At 39.8% G+C, this 16570-nt stretch overlaps 1 protein-coding gene across 2 annotated transcripts in view; it reads left to right on the top strand.

Annotated features, from left to right (window-relative positions):
• The window catches only part of epha3 (eph receptor A3), a 97891-nt gene extending 83281 nt beyond the window's left edge, over positions 1 to 14610 (top strand). For both annotated transcript variants that reach the window (XM_053328201.1, XM_053328203.1), the window contains 4 exons: positions 903 to 1052; positions 1161 to 1354; positions 8409 to 8564; positions 14505 to 14610. In XM_053328201.1, the coding sequence (XP_053184176.1) occupies positions 903 to 1052; positions 1161 to 1354; positions 8409 to 8564; positions 14505 to 14610 (606 nt within the window). The remainder of the gene's footprint in view (positions 1 to 902; positions 1053 to 1160; positions 1355 to 8408; positions 8565 to 14504) is intronic.
• The last annotated feature ends 1960 nt before the right edge of the window (positions 14611 to 16570 follow it).

Genomic DNA, 16570 nt, shown 5'->3' with positions numbered 1-16570 from the left:
TCCTCAGCTCCATTTTCTTCATTTGTCCGGCTTCTCAGTTTGAATGACAAATGCATCAGACAGCACAGTGAGAAATTATGCCGGAAATATTGGATTATGGTTTGATTAATATGTTTTTTTTTGTTTCTGCCTTAAAGCTGACACAGATATTTTTAAATTAGAACTGACCAATATTTTATGTCACAGTAAGATTCAATGTGTGAGTTTTTTTGAATTTTTTGAAAAACATTTTAAAATATATAAAACACATGTTTGTCAGAATATTTATACTTGTAACCGTGGGAAAGGAAATTTAATCATCGGAAACCCAAATTGTCACACATACACAAAAGAATTGCTTCTATGTGGCTTAGCAGCTCCTTGAGGCAACATTAGACTGCAGTTCCCACTGCATGTCTTACCGCACTACACTGGAAATAATAATAATAATAATAATAATAGTAATAATGATAATAACAGCAACAACAACAATAATAGTAATAATAATTCAGATAACTGTTCATGTTCTGAATCTATGGTTAAATCTACAATGCTTAAATCCAAACCATGCGGCCCACAGGGGCTACAGTGTTTCAGAAAAGCTTATAAAATTGTTTAAATCTTTGAGACACCTGTCCTTTGCACGTGACATGAACCCTCATTTCAGATCCAGATTTCTCAGATTTCTGTTATATAACATTTTAAGACTTCTCCACAGTCTTTACTGTAATACTGTCTGACACTCTGTTTTTGAGGATACAATTGTGTCATTTGATATGTCTATGGTCTGTTATGGATTTTGGCACAAAAGTTAATCAACCAAAGAACATGGTAATGTCAGGTAGCAAGATTGTGATGAGAAATATTGATTCATTAAATGACTGATTGGCTGATTAATCTTTCTCTTACTTTCTGTGTCTCAGGGAGGTAAGATTCCTATCCGGTGGACAGCTCCAGAGGCTATTGCCTACAGGAAGTTTACATCAGCCAGTGATGCTTGGAGTTATGGCATTGTGCTCTGGGAAGTGATGTCATATGGGGAACGGCCTTACTGGGAGATGTCCAATCAAGATGTGAGTACATGGATGCCTACTGTTGCAGGCCTTCTCGTCCAAACTTTTGCCTGGTCCTGTATCTCTTGTGTCCTTTCTCATGTCTTATATTTTCTTTCCCACATCAAGGTCATAAAGGCTGTAGATGAGGGTTACCGCCTCCCACCACCCATGGACTGCCCTGCTACCCTATACCAACTGATGTTGGACTGCTGGCAGAAGGAGAGGAACAACCGGCCTAAATTTGAACAGATAGTCAGCATCCTGGATAAACTCATACGCAACCCCGGCAGCCTCAAAATCACGGCCAACACCACGTCCAGGTAACCAACGGATACTGGAAATTTACTGTTTGTGGTTTGCATATTTTCGAGTTACACAAATGATAGAACCATTCCTCATTCAGTCCTTTTTTTTTATATAAAACAGCGAAAGCAATGATGTTAATTTTATGTCATTCTAATTTGCTATGTGAATGTCATAAAAAGGAAGACACCCACACACTGTTTTATGCGAGTGAATGTTAACCTTTTAGAATTTTATTAATGTAACTAAATTTGCAGGTTTTATCTCCTGCTGTGGTTCCCCAGTTACTAACAGACACCTGCCACCAGACAATACAATACCAGAGGCAGCACAGCATAATGTGTTGTTGTAGGTCATAGCACTTTCTGCTTATTGGTTATCACAAAGCATTGGGACAACAATGGCAGTTATAGCTTATGAAGCACAATCTGTTATTCATTATCCATGTAATGGAGAATATAAAAGACAAAGACATACAGCTGAGACAAAGACAAACATTTGTATTAGATTTACATTTCTTTCTCTGTTGGTGCTTGTCTGTATGTTTATGAAACCGGGCGGTGCAGAAGCTCAACATAAAAATGACCTTCCTGCTTCTGCTGTGTTTGTGGGATGTTACATGGAAATTAGCCCTTCTCATCTCTCCATCTGCTTATATTTACCTAAAACAAATTCAATGAATATGTTTTTATATTTCCATCTAATATCTAATATCATACTCCTCTTTACTTGTTCCTTTTTTTATGTTACATTGTTCACTCAGTTTAACCCCCCTTGTTCATCTCTCCTGCCACCTACCATTCTCTCCCAGGGGGCCGTGGGGAATCAGGGCAGCCCATGTACAGTTGTCAATTCTGGGCAGGGAGGGGTGCAGACACGGGGTCTGCAGCAGCCGGCTGTGGTATTATGGAGACGTCAGAGCTCATAACATTGACTAATGATTTCTTAAGAAAGTGAAAATAGGTCCCTTGGAGTTTGCATGTAATTTTCCTGATTGGCTTTTAACACTGGGTGAGCACAGGCTGGCCGACAGAGGCGAGTGTGGTGATTTATGAGAACTGTGTGTGTGTGTGTGTGTGTGTGTGGGTGTGTATCTGTGTGTGTGTTCGTGCGCACTTGTGTGTGTGGTGGCAGTTGCACAGCGGGAGCAGCTGTACTCAACTCCACACACCTCGTTTGTCTCAGAGCTGTCCTGGCTGGCTAATGGAGCACCCCCTCCTCCACAAGCCCAGACCAGAGCCAGGGACCACAGGAGAGCATCTGGAGGATTCAGGGGTGGGACCTGGTCAGAGTTTACTGTCCCTGCATGTATGGAAGGAGAGGGGCTGGGGTCAATGGGCCAAGGTTGGCTGTCAGACACTAATTAAAGGCCAACGAGAGTCCAATTAAGGTTAGAGGCCACTGTCTATCAGACTGGCTTTACAGGGTGTCTAAAATATATGAGACTGCAGGTTATAATGGCACTACAGAATAATGTGTTTGCATTTAACAAAGCATGGTAATGGCTGCAGCCAAAGGGCTAGAATACAATTACTACTTATTTGCAAGGGTCTGTAATGTACCACAGACATAGTTGTATATGGCTTTTTACATAATAAACATTTCCCCCAAGCCATGCAAGGCAAAATTTAAAATGACAAGACTCAGTGAACATATAACTACTAATCAAATCTATAATGTTACTCCTCTCTGTGATTCATTTTCAAACAACCTCTGTCTAGAGAAAAATGGTCTCTGTTTCATGTTCAATAGTTGAGCTGGAAATGGGGTTGGGGTTTAAACAAGAGCTAACCCATTTCCTGGTGAAAGAAAGTGGGACAGGGACTGCAGATGGAACTGGCTTAAGATCTGTGTTGGTGTGGGTACTGTTCTGTAGGATAAGGTGGTTGGGAATGGGAAAACATACTGGTGAAAGGAAACCAGATAACCAGTTTCTTCCTGGAATTTTGAGTCATTGTGAAGTTGATGGGAAGTTACTCTGCCCAGCCAAGAAATACCCCCCACCTCTCCACCTCCCTTAAAACCACAATGTGTCATTTTTATACATCAGTTTTTGTAGATTTTTTTGTAAAAATAATTTAAAAAAGAAACTTTTGAACAAAGCCAAACTGCCTGTTTCCACTCTTTGTGCTACACTAAGCAAACCAGCTGTTGGTGGTAGTGTCAAATTTACCATGCAGACATGAAAATGATATTTATTTCTCATCTCAGCAGAAAGGGAAACAAACATATCATCCAAAATGTCCAACTATTCCTATGAATTCTGATATATATGTGCAAAGATATATGGAAACCATGAGAAGGCAGATAATAGAGTGGTAGAGGACTGAGTGAAGGTACAGTGCAAATGGTATTGGGGACGGTAGATTCATATAGAGTATCATAAGCCAGTACTTAATGATATTTTTGGTATCAGCCAATTTTAACTTTTTTGAGTCAAAATGTCTCTTGAATACCTACTAACACCAACTCTATACTGAAACTCTGGCATGTAATATAAATCAAGATTTCAGAATAAGAATCATGCATGAGTGGAATCAAATCAAAATGTCACACTTGAAGCAATTTAGGTTAATAGCTTCCCTTAGACCACCTGAGTAGTATTGATTAAAACTACATCACATCCATCATATCCAACAGAGGCAGAGGATGCCAAACAGCTGCTTAATTTAAACAGCCAACTCTGGTCCTATATGTCGATCTAACCTCTCCCAGGGACACCCTGGGAATTGCCCCAGTAACATAGTAAAAAGGTGATTTCCCCTCACACTGACCTGCCTACATGAATCTGTTCAAGCTCCTCTCCTCATCCTCCTCTACTCTCCTCCCTTGAGAGCTCTAAAAACAAGACACTACACAGCCCTGGTTATTTGGAGGTCAAAATAATGAAAGATAGAGCAATAGAGGGGAAGGGAAATGAAAACTAGAAGGGGGGTATACTTTATTCTCTCTCTCTGCCGTATAGATATACTTCCTTCTGTTGAGCGGGTGTTTTCTGTGCTCCTACGGTGTTAAGTCCACGAGGGGCTCTGAAACCCCGTCTGCCATCAGACAGATGCTTTCTTTTGCTGTTTATTTTCCCCTTCGTCGCATTCCCGTTTCTCTGTGTTCTCACCAATCATCATGTCTCTTGTGTTGCCATGAGATGTTGCTGAAAATGGAACAGCAAAGGAAACAAAGACAATGATAAGGGAGTGAAAACAAGGTCATTTAAGGTTTACTTCTCAGAGGACAGACAGTAGAGGGGAGAAGAAAGCAGATGATATGGGGGAAAGGAGATCAGAGGAGAAATACAGGAAAAGTGGAACAAGACCAAATACAAGGAGAGGAGGGAATCAATAATGCTGTAAAAACAATCTGAACACTAAGAGCCAGACAGTTAGAATGTAAGGTATAGATGTAATGTATATATCTCAGTTTGTATCCTACCTGGTTTTGCAGCAAATATATATTGGAGAAAAAGTATTTTTTGGCACTTTCATGACAAGATAAGACTGTCCTCTCAGGGACATTCAGACGCTTCCCTCTTTCCCCCTCATGCAAACCACCCCACCCTCTATCCCTCAATCCCCTCTTTTTTTCCTGCACACCAGTCTCTCCAGGGGGTCCTGAGGGCCCCTCAGCCTTTTGACAGGCCTCTGATCTGGCAGGAAAAGACTCAATCATTGTAACAACACCCACGCCACCACCTCAAATGCACCCCCCCCACCCCCTCCTTACTTTTTTTCTTCCCTTTTCCTGTCTCTGTTTGAGATGTCAACTCACTTTGCTTCTCTCTATACACCTCTTTGTTGGTGTCAGTGTTTCTTGATATAAACTTGATGATTTCTTTAGATTATAAATGAAAAGACATTGCATCAACACATAAAGGGTGCAGAGAATATTTCTTATTTAAAAAAAAATTTAACTTTTAATTGATAATTTCTCAGTTGGAGGTACACAAAGGTAAAATTTAACAAATGACATCTTTTTATGTTTCATTCTGAAATAAGCTGTTAATCAAGTAGCAACTGAAATAAAAAATAAATAAAAATGAGGTATATATAATGTAAAATATAATATAAAAATGGTTTATCAAATTCACAACTCCACAAATATTTCTTTGAGTTCTAATGCCACTCAGACAAAAAAAGCTATTTTACACAAAAATTCAGAATATTTTCAATTAATTTTGCAGCACAAGAAAATTCATTTGAACTTTTGAAAACTTGAAATAGCTTTTTTATTTTTTTTTCACCAGTCTTATGATTCACACCTTCCAAAATTCAAGAACACTGAGTAATATTTCCCAGACACTCATGCACATAAGCACAATGGCTTTAAAGCTCACCGTCAATACAAGTCAGTTAGGTGGAGGTGGACGTCCTGTTTTTCTAATCAGTTTATTTACAGGCCTATGAATAGTATCCCTGTGGGACAACTACTGTTTTGTTGCAGTCCTGTCCTGCCCTGTTTGCGGGGCTCTCTTCGACTGTGTGTGTGTCTTTGTGTGTGTGTGTGTGTGTGTGTGTGTGTGTGTGTGTGTGTGCGTGTGCGTGTGTGTGCGTGTGCGTGTGTGTCTTTCTTAATGCAGGCGCCTTTGTCTAATCTGCACAACAGGTGTCCTCACAAAAAATGACTCACTTTTGAATGTCATTCAAAAATCCAGCGATAAACACATACAATGTTGTTTCTGGTTCTCACTGGTCATTATATTTTGAGACCCAGTTTGACTTAATGTGGTCTGACCTGGTTTCCCATTTCCTGCCTTGATGTGATCAAATGTCACACAGCAGAGGGGAATCATATCTGTTGAAAGCACAGCATCAGTAGTGACATCACAGATTAGACATTGATTAAGGAAATAGTTTTCTGTCATCTTCAGCTTTCCCTGCACTCTCTAGCTGTAATATTCCTCGCTCTTGCTCTCGTTACCCCACCCCACCCCCCCCCCCCCTTCGAAAACTATCAGTCAGAGCTAGTCAGAACAGTGCCTGCAGCCTTTCATTCACCCTGTACTGTTGACTGAGCACTCTAAAGCCCAACGCAGTTCATTTAATTTGATTTGATGCAATTGAAACCATCAAGGGTAATCAAATCTAATGTTGCATTTTTCTGCACGGTACATGTACTGCAGGAAATGGTAATGACATTAGACAGAAACTGATGCGGCTTTTGTTAGTAATCTTGTTCTTGAATATGTTAAATATATTATGGAAATTATTTTTGTGGCGATTTGATTTCCCCTATGTATTCAAATCTCAAAGGCATTGTGCAGGTTTACTGGAAGCCTATGACACATAAGAGGCCATAAGAGTCTTGTAAGTGTGTGTGTGTGTGTGTATGTGTGTGCAGGTGTGTTTTTGCGTGCGTGCATGCTTGTGTGTGTGTGTGTGTGTGTGTGTGTGTGTGTGTGTGTGTGTGTGTGTATGGCTCCCTGATGAGAGATCAGATCAAGTGGTCTGGTTTATATTAAGTACCCCAGGTATCCAAACATATTATTAAAATGAATTAAAATAAACAGAAATTCAAGTAATTGAGAGAAGAAACTGTGCTTCAACAACATGTTATCAATGCCACACTTTAGCCAGTAGGCTTGTTATGTGAATCATGGTTACAGTGAAAATCTCAAAGTATGAAATGAATTAAAGCGACCCTTACCTTTGTTACATTTTTACACATTTTTTTGTTTAAGTTAAAATGCTATTAATAAGGTAACGGCACTCTAAAATGTTAGAGAGATCCACCAGGCATAGAAACTCATCATTATTCCATTCTCATATGGTTCAACCCCTCCTCCCTCCTATCATATGATTCGGACCGAATGATATGATAGGAGGGAGGAGGGGTTGTTGCTAGTCAAGTTTTTTCAAAGTGCTGTGTGAAATGCAAGAAAGGTAAGAGTAGCTTTAAGACATAATTTGGTGTAAATCACGTTAGATTATGGACTAACTAGTCAAGAACAGTTTGAATGTCAAGTGCAGGAGTGGTGTGGTTAAATCCAACAATAATCTATGCACCCTATGCATCTATATATCATCAGTGATGAATTAAGCAATTAGCAAGATCTTAAAATGAGTAATAATAGAGCAAGATAATGTAGCACTCACATATTACATAATCTTCTCCAAGAAACATACAAGATAACACATGCACAATTTGCAGCAAAGTGGATTACTCAAGATGAAAATGTTCAGTCCACAGTGATGCTGTTGATATTGCTCATACCATGTTGCCATGTAGGTGCTGTGTTTTGTGGGAGCAGCAGTAGCGGAGGAGGGTGTAGAGATGTAACTATTTTCTGCTGAGTCCCGACAACAAAATGTGTCCTTTATAAAGAGAGACCTCACTGCTGCCACACATGCTCTGCGGAAGCCTTTATGCTAAAATGTGTCAGCTGATTTGTCAGCCTTTTGAATGTGAATAAATGCATCTAAAAGACCAATACACTAGGTATGTGCTCTGTTTATCTATAGAATGCCACCTTTGACTTTGTTCTGGATAATACAGGCTGCTTGTTGGAGACCAGCCCCATCCTAGTGTCTACCTGTGGGCTCCATGTTCCCTACAGGAGAACTTTATTATCATCATTCAAAAAGCTATTTTCTCTGTGCTGACTCTGTGTTCACTCGAGGGGAGTGACAAGATCAGAGCCAGGCGCGACAAGTATCAGCTCAATGCATATACTCTGTATTCACAAACGTACCCCTTGCAAGAGATGTAGCTTACTGAAAAGCAGTTGGTAGCTACAGTAGCAGTAGTTCTTCTGTATTGTCCTTTTTTATGATGAGTTAAGAACATCAATATTTAATTAAATGAAAAAAACAGAGATGTTTTGGTGCTATGATGACAACAGAATGGGGTGGTTGTTTTATGTTAATGTTTATAGGCGGGTTCCTTTTGTATCTAAATCTTGTATTTGGTATCTGGTTTGTGTCTCTTTGCTTTTTTTTCGTGTTGTCTTGTAAGCCCATTTAGGCTGGGCACTTTGTGAAATTCAAATCAATCAAACAATAAGCCAATTTTATTCAAATGTAAATGTCCACAGTTGTTTCTATATATTTATGTTCTCCTCCCACTCTCTCCTCTCAGGCCAGCCAACTTGTTGTTGGACAGGAGCAGTTCAGATGTTCCCCCAGCAGGGACGATGGGTGACTGGATGGATGGAATGAGGACCTTGCCTTGCAAGGAGGCCTTCTCTGGGGTCAGCTACAGCTCTTGTGACACCCTGGCCAAAACCTCCACAGAGTAAGACAACCACACACACACACACACACACACACACACACACACACACACACACACACACACACACAAACACACACACACACACACACACACACACACACACACACACACACACACACAGACACACAGACACAGACACAGATACACACTAGGCAGTGTTTACAGGGGCCCAGTACTGTGGCAAGGCCTTACTGGGAATTTGTTGAGGCTCTTGATGAAGAACACACACTCTCTCTCTCTTGTTCTTTGGAAGTTAAGAAAGCTACAGAGCCATTACTAAAGGTGTCCAGATGAGAGTCATGGTAACTCATAATGACAGGCCTTTAGCTACGCTCTCAATGTTGCAAGTACAACCACAGAGGGAGAAGATGAGGGCATGAAAAGAAGAGATAAATAGAGAAACAGAAAGCGAGGGTGAGAGAAAGAGAGAGAGAGAAGAGGAGTTGTGAGTTCCATGAGAGAAAGTATAAAAGATAAGCTATAGAGGAATGGAATGAGAGAGGGAATTTGAAAAGAGCAGAGTTTTTCAGAGAGAAAATGAAGACATGGTTGTCAAATAGGTATGCACAGGGGTTAAACTGGGCCCTGGCTGTTCAGGGTTCAGGCCTGGTATGTAGGTATATGCTCTTATGTAATCAGGGGACGCTTAACTTTAACAATGTATATATTTTTACACTTTTCTCAGTTTTAATAATTCAAACAATGAAGAAATATCCACACATACAATATCAGTCAAAAGTTTGGACACACTTTCTAATTGAAGTGAAGGTGTGTCTGGTACTGTACTTTTGACTGGTACTGTATATATGCACACACATGTACACATTTACATACAAAATAAAACAACAAAACATACATGATTATTTGCATAATGAGGTGCGTCAAGCCTGCGAGAAAGCTGAGAACAAAACTGTTAAAAAGTGCAGCAGACTGTCTCATTTACTGAGAATATGTGTTAATGAATGTTCTATTTTTCAGTGAAACACAGACCTGCCTGCTGTGTTCAGTTCAAACGTTGCTAAAAAATATTACAGTCTGTTTTCTCTGAACGCAACACAACTCAGTTTCTGTTTGAGCTAGCTAACAGCTTCATGTTAGTATCAAGGTTTGGGTGTACAGTTTGTAGTATTAGGGTTATATTAAAGGCAGAGTATATGCCATAGCATGTATGGTTTAGTGAATCAATGTCACTAAATAAAAGAGAGAGACACAAATAACATGTCTGGATCTACTGACAGGATCCTCGAGCTGACAAAGGTTTTGAGGAAGTGGATCAGGTCCTGGCCCGAGCCTTGTACTGGCACTAACACAGTGATACTAGATTAAGAGATTATACTGATAATCAATCCTCTTTTAGGCCTTAGAGTGCTGCTACTGGTGAAAATTAAGGAGCACTAACTTGATTAATATTCCCTTGTTATTAATGAAAATGTCTTCTCTCTCTCTCTCGCTCTCTCTTGCTTTCTCTCTCTCTCTCTCTCTCTCTCTCTCTCTCTCCCCCCCTCTCTCTCCCTCTGTCCCTCTCTCCCTGCCTCTCTGTCTTTCTCCGTCACACTGTTGTCCTGCTGCTAGTTAATTGATGTGGTATGTGACCGGGTAAATAATTGGACATTTATAATCATTGTGATCAAAGCAGCCATTTACTGTGGTGATGGCAGCAGCAGAGGCAGTTGGGAAGTGGTGGTCAGTACTGGAGCCAGCTCCTGTCATTAACTTCCAAAAACATTAACAGTGTGAGAGTTAAATACATTAGAAAGCAGTGCTTTAATGGCTCATCATTGTTTTCTCATTGTTCCCCTTTTAGTTTCACATTACTGATCTACAGATTAGGTTGTTTTTTGTGTTACTTTCAAGTATTTTCAATAATCTAACTCGCTCAAAAAGCTACCAGCTGATAATGTGAGCTTAAGTTGTTTTTTAAAATATAAATGTAATATTTACATTTGTTGTATTACTGTTGAGTAAAAAAAATATTTTTTATATTCAGCTGAGCTCACACACATCAATGTTTAGATTATATCTCACTGTATTATGCTGCTGATCCGCTGTCTAAACTCAAAGCTGCACTTTCTGATCCAAACAGCTGATCTGTGGCATAATACTGATACATTGTTCGGCTTGTGTAGAAAAATGAAAGTTCCACAGTTAAAAAAAACTCTAGCGTCAAGGCAAAGGGCTATGTGATGGACAGTACATTGATTAACTGTTTGTGCTGACCCCCATCTACTGGAGGAAATATGCTGACTATAGACAAGTGCCTCATTTCACAACCTCACTTCAAAAAATCCAAACTATCCCATTAATATATGTACACTTCACATTTGTTATTACTTGTTAAGGACATGCTGTAATATATTCAGGTGAGATACTTGTTTACTCTTCTACTTTACTTTTCTTCTACTTGAGTATATATAATTTCAAAATAAAATCCCTTACTTGATTACCATTTTTATTTACACACTACTGGTAATCTTGCACTTGCAGAAATCACATAAACCTACACATTCCCTGTAGCTAGATGCTAAATTGGATCATGCAGTATTAATCCACTGAAGGCTGAGGCTATGGCATCCAATGCTAGGTCAGCTACGAGACTAGGAGCTTTGAGCTGAACCTATGCATTGCTCAGTATAGATTGCTCTATTGATTTGTACAGTCTTAATCTAGTCCTTGATATTCAGCACAAGGCTTGGCAGCGCTCTGACCTCTGAGGAACTGTAATCATACTTGGCTGCAGTGTGCTGACTCATCTGCCGGAGTAATTGAAGTCTTTTTTCATGGCGTGATAGGATAGACTGACTTGGAAATACTGCATCATTTGAACTATTTTCTTCATCTGGACAAAGTGCAAACAAAGTTCATGTCAGGTAGAAAGTGAAACACTTGACCTAACCTAAACTGCTGGACAGATAAAGAATTGAGGAGAAGAAACACTCTAAAGAACATCCTGTGCAGATAAATACTGTGTTTAAAGTCTGCTCGGTGAGTTCATCAAGTCCAATTTTCAGTCAAGTTTTCTATCATACAGACTTTTGTGCTCCTTCAACCCTTCCAAGGAAACGCTGAATATAGGTTCATAACCCGGTCTAATCCAGCATCCACTTCATTTCATGACTGACACAGCAACAAATGAGATTATTACCCGTGCTCAAAGATGGCCCTCTCTCTTTAATATCAAAAGGGTTCCTCTCCAAATGTGAAGTGCATTAAAGCTTTAATGCCATTTGGCTTAGAGACAGCAGTCAATAATGATGAAAAAGAAAGCAACGAGTGAAATCAGCGATCAATAAAAATAATAAGCCAGAACACAGGTTAAGGGCAACTATACTGTCACCAGATCCATCAAAGAAAGCAGCAAATGACACAAAGCTGAAAACCAGAGTGTCACATCCACAGCTAGTAACCAACTCATATTTGGTTTAAAATGTGATTTGTACTGATTGCATATTGTGATACAGTGCTTAAAACTGGGAGGTCTTATTAAAGAAAAGCTGTTTTACATCACTTTAAACTGATAGAAAAAAGCATGCAGTTTTTGTTCTGGGGTGATAGGTATTGCTGACTCAACTCTACAGGAGGAAATGTTTTTGTTCTTGAAGTTGGTTATCTATGTCTGGTTCTGATTTGTAATCACACCTCATGTGTTTCATGTTTAAATGTGTAGAATTTATATTTTTAATATTTGTGGTATTCGTTTTGCATTGTTGTCTGTTCTTGAGATGATTCATGTGGCTGAGATCATGGTCATCCAAAAGTGCATGCATAGAAAAGATGACACACTGATGCATTTACTCTCAATGCAACAACAGTCAAACAGTAATTAGTATTTTTTCATGTTTTAAATGAATAATTAAAATCTATGTTACCAACAGCTGTTTGTCCAACTACCCACACAATCTTACAGTGGGAACATTTCCCATGATCCCATTTGGAAGTGTATTTAAGAGTTTACACTGTATTAAATAAGTTAAATTCATCTTATATTGTTTCAGCTTGACACTGTTGTGAGTTAATGCTGTGGTGTGTCTTATTTTGTTTGCTCCTGAATTGTCATTGCACTCTTGGACAGTCACGAGCAGGACTTGACACTTTACCTTGTTGGCCCCACTCCACAGATCGAGAAACCAGGATCCAGTCTTGGATAAGTCTTCCAATGATTGATGTTTACATCCAAGCTGGTTTAACTCTTTTTGCTAAAAGGGTTATCCACTAGTGGCCACTAAATATGTGGTTTTCTACTTGTTTATTTTTTTAATGTAACTTGTGTCTAAAACATAAGTTACTATCCAGTGTGCTGAATATTGAGTATTTTACTTCCCTGACTGTAACATACTGTAGATGTTCACTTTACATTGTGTAGTAAAAGGATACATATTTTAGACTTATCCTTTACAACTAAAATGTGTTAAATACCATCCAAGACATGACACATATTGATGACATCCAGTTTAAAGTGTTAACATTACTGGGCATGGCTGTTTCTCAGTAGAGTGGTTCTGACGGAGGTCCACGTCACACCGGCCACTTGCCCAGAATGGGAGCCGTCCATGGGGATCACCACTCTCTAACGCCCAGCTCCTGTCCACCTCCTCGGGCTCTGGATGGTGGGTGGTAGAACGAAGCTAAGGCCCCACCTGGGAGCAGTAGTCAAACTCCAGAAACACTGATGGGCCTTCACTTGACTGACTTTTAAAGGGATAGTTAGTAATAACACAATAGCTGTTTCCACCACACTATAAGCACATACTAATGTAAAAGATACTTTGAATTTAGTGTGTGGATGGAAACCAAGCTATTGTGCATGTATAGGACAATATTTTGGATTTATTTAATACAAATTTTATGGAAATTCAGATGCAATTCTAAAGTTTACTTTATTACTCTATGTAGGTACCAAATACAAATCTATAACTTGATTTAAGTGTACTATCCCTTTATATTATAGCACAGAGTGAAATCATGTCTGTCTCAGTGTGTGCTGTATTGACTGCTCTTGCAAACTAAATGCTCTGCTTCCTTAATAAAACCTTTTTGTAATAACGTTTTAATTACACCAAAATGTCTCAATGGCTGAACGTGTTTGTTTGTTATAGTAATACCATCACTCCCAACTGCAACTCTGCTGCTTCTACTAATACAATACCTTTGTTATAATAATTGAGAAAAAGAGTCTTAACATGTGACCGTTTCTTCTTGTGCACTGTAACAACAGCAAGCCTGTGTGTTTGTACATACTATGTATTTTAGGGTTGTTGGTAGTGTTTGTTTAAGAAATGGCTTGATGGTTTACTGATGACTAACTACTGTGCTTATTTGATTCCTACAATGCATAACATGTGTGACACTAAAGCTGAAACTCTCAATGGACTAGTTTTCCTGAACAGATGGTCTTTTCCTATACTTCAATGCATGCACAGTAACACATATTTTAGTATTAAGTTAACAGATCCATCTGAATCCATGTTATATCCTCCACATGTACCAGTGCTGCTCCTTTTAACGTACTCCTACCTGCCTGTAATATTCAGTCCAATGCAAGGCAGTAAACTAGGTCTTTTTATGCCACTGTGGCCCTAGCATACTATTGTTGCCTGCACTGACAGGGTCATAGTAGCTGTCAGTGTAACCCCACAGGCCCATCTCCCTGTTTGTTAGTGATGGAGAGTGGAGGCAACACTCCCTCCTCTATATCCTGAACATAGATGTGGCAGCTCAACGGCCTTCTGGGAAATGCAGTCCTTTGTTAATGGCAACTCCATGGGAAAGTGAAGGGAGCAGTGCTGGGGGCATGTCATTAAATGTCACATGGGTGTCACTTCCTTCATCACTAACGCACACTTTCTCCCAATCCCTCCCTCCGTGTCTCTCCCTGATTGTATCTCGTATTTTGACCTATCTCATCCTCTCTCCCTCTCTCTCTTTCTCTTCTTCACACACCAGGGATTTGAAAAAGGTTGGCGTGACTATCGTTGGACCGCAGAAGAAGATCGTGAGCAGCCTCAAAGCCCTTGAATCCCACACCAAGAATGGCCCAGTACCTGTTTAAAAAAAAGAAATCAACAAATGAAAACCACCAGAGACTTGTCTGTCGGTCTGTGTTAACAGACTGTGGGAGCTAATCGCACTCTAACACAGTGACTGTCTATCCAAACTAAAATGGAAGAAAATGGAGGAATAATAGGAAATTAATCAATCGAGGGCTTTTATTGTTCCGTTGAAAGACGATATCAAGTCCTGACAGAGAAATGGGAAGAGTCCTGTGCAGCTAGACTCTTGAACCCTCCGTCCTTCCATGCCCAAGTTGAGATGCCTTACAGACAATAAGGGGGTTGGGGTGGGGTGGGGGGGGGCAGAGTGAGCAGAGGGAGCCGAGGGGAGCCAAGGAGGTCCAAGGAACCTGGTCAAACCTGGACTGGACTGGGATACAGGGCAAGGATTGGACGAAAATAAAGCAAACATAAAGCTGCAGCTCTCTAAGATTGGCAAAGCTGGATAGCAGAGCCCTCCCTTTACAGCCAATTGGGGACGGGCATGCTCACAGTCTCCTCCCACCACACCTGATCAGCAGCCTATGGAGAAAGGCGGTGGGACGGCTAAGGTACCCTGTGTGAAAGGTCATGGCAGGCAGCAGCAGCTGACCCCATGTGGACCCTTCCTGGACTAATGAAGTCTTGAGGCGTGAAATTCTGTTGTAACTACCTACATTTACTATTTCTTTCCATGAGAGAACAAGCTGTTATAACTATACGGCAACACCTAGACAATAACTCTGTAAGCTCTAACCTATAGCATCTGCATTCAGTAGACATGTCACATAAAAGCAATAATTATGAATAATCCATTAAATAATTGCGTTGTATGGAAGCCATGAGTCTGTCACATGTACTATGTATTGAACGCTGTGCTTTGGAGGTACAGGGGCCATAACACACTTCACGCAGAGAATTGTCCATACAGTGACATCTATGTTCAATGTGCTTATGAGAAGATATTGTACAGTTATAGTGCTGTTCCCTCAACCCAATGCCCTTTGTGTGAAATCTCAGGATGTATACGTTCTTTGTTCTTTTTTCTCTAACAAGGGGAAACAGATCACGTCAATGGAGCAGAACCAGGAATTGAGGGTGCAAGTTACGAGAGCGGGAAACTAAAGATAAACTGATAAGAGGAAAAAAGCAGTATTATTCAAGACTCTTCTTCAGATATTCTTGTCATATCGCAGAAGTGTTTTAAACTAGATGTATGTTTGTACTTGAGTTTCTTTTTCAGGGAAGAAAAGTTAGCATCAATAACCATAAACAATATACAGCATACACTACTCAGTAAGATCAACACTGCAACTCTGAGAGTGTGGTAAACCTATGGTCTCCTTGCTTTGATCTGAATCAATAACTTATTAACAAAAGCCAGGTGAGATCATCATTTTCTTCTTTGTTCAGAAATGATCTATAAAAAAAATTTTAGACTTTGATTTTTAGTGTAAAATTTGCTCTTAACCCATAAATTCTGGTGTGTTTAATGCAAAAAGTAGAGTGCCTCATGTATTTGGGTTGGATCATGTTGGGATCACCATGCAAAAAGATCCAGCTTTGGTTTGGTTTCAGTCTTGGTCTAATTTCTGTGTTCTCATATGGACATGTGGTTTATTATCACTGTCCTAACCTAACAAGGTATGAAAAGAGAGATGCAACACTTCTAATAAATCATTTCTTTCTGATCATACGGTACCTGTCAAAAGTTTTGATGAACTTTCACACTGACCAAACTTTTGACTGGTACTGTACATCCAGGATGGGATTTCCTGAAGGCACCTGGAGAATTTAGATGATACAGTAAAATACATGAAGATGCTACAGTAGTCTCCTTCTTTGGCATCACCCAGCCAGTCCCTCAGTGCAACACATATTCAGTGTTTGTGAACTGGCACTTTGGTACTTTATGCTGTCGGATGAGTAATATTCAACCACGGGGGTACTGTCTTTAATTAAGCTTCTCCCAAATGCTTA

Source organism: Scomber japonicus, chromosome 11 (genome assembly GCF_027409825.1).
Source record: "Scomber japonicus isolate fScoJap1 chromosome 11, fScoJap1.pri, whole genome shotgun sequence".
NCBI classification, from domain to species: Eukaryota; Metazoa; Chordata; class Actinopteri; order Scombriformes; family Scombridae; genus Scomber; species Scomber japonicus.
This window is presented reverse-complemented; position numbering and strand designations above follow the sequence as displayed.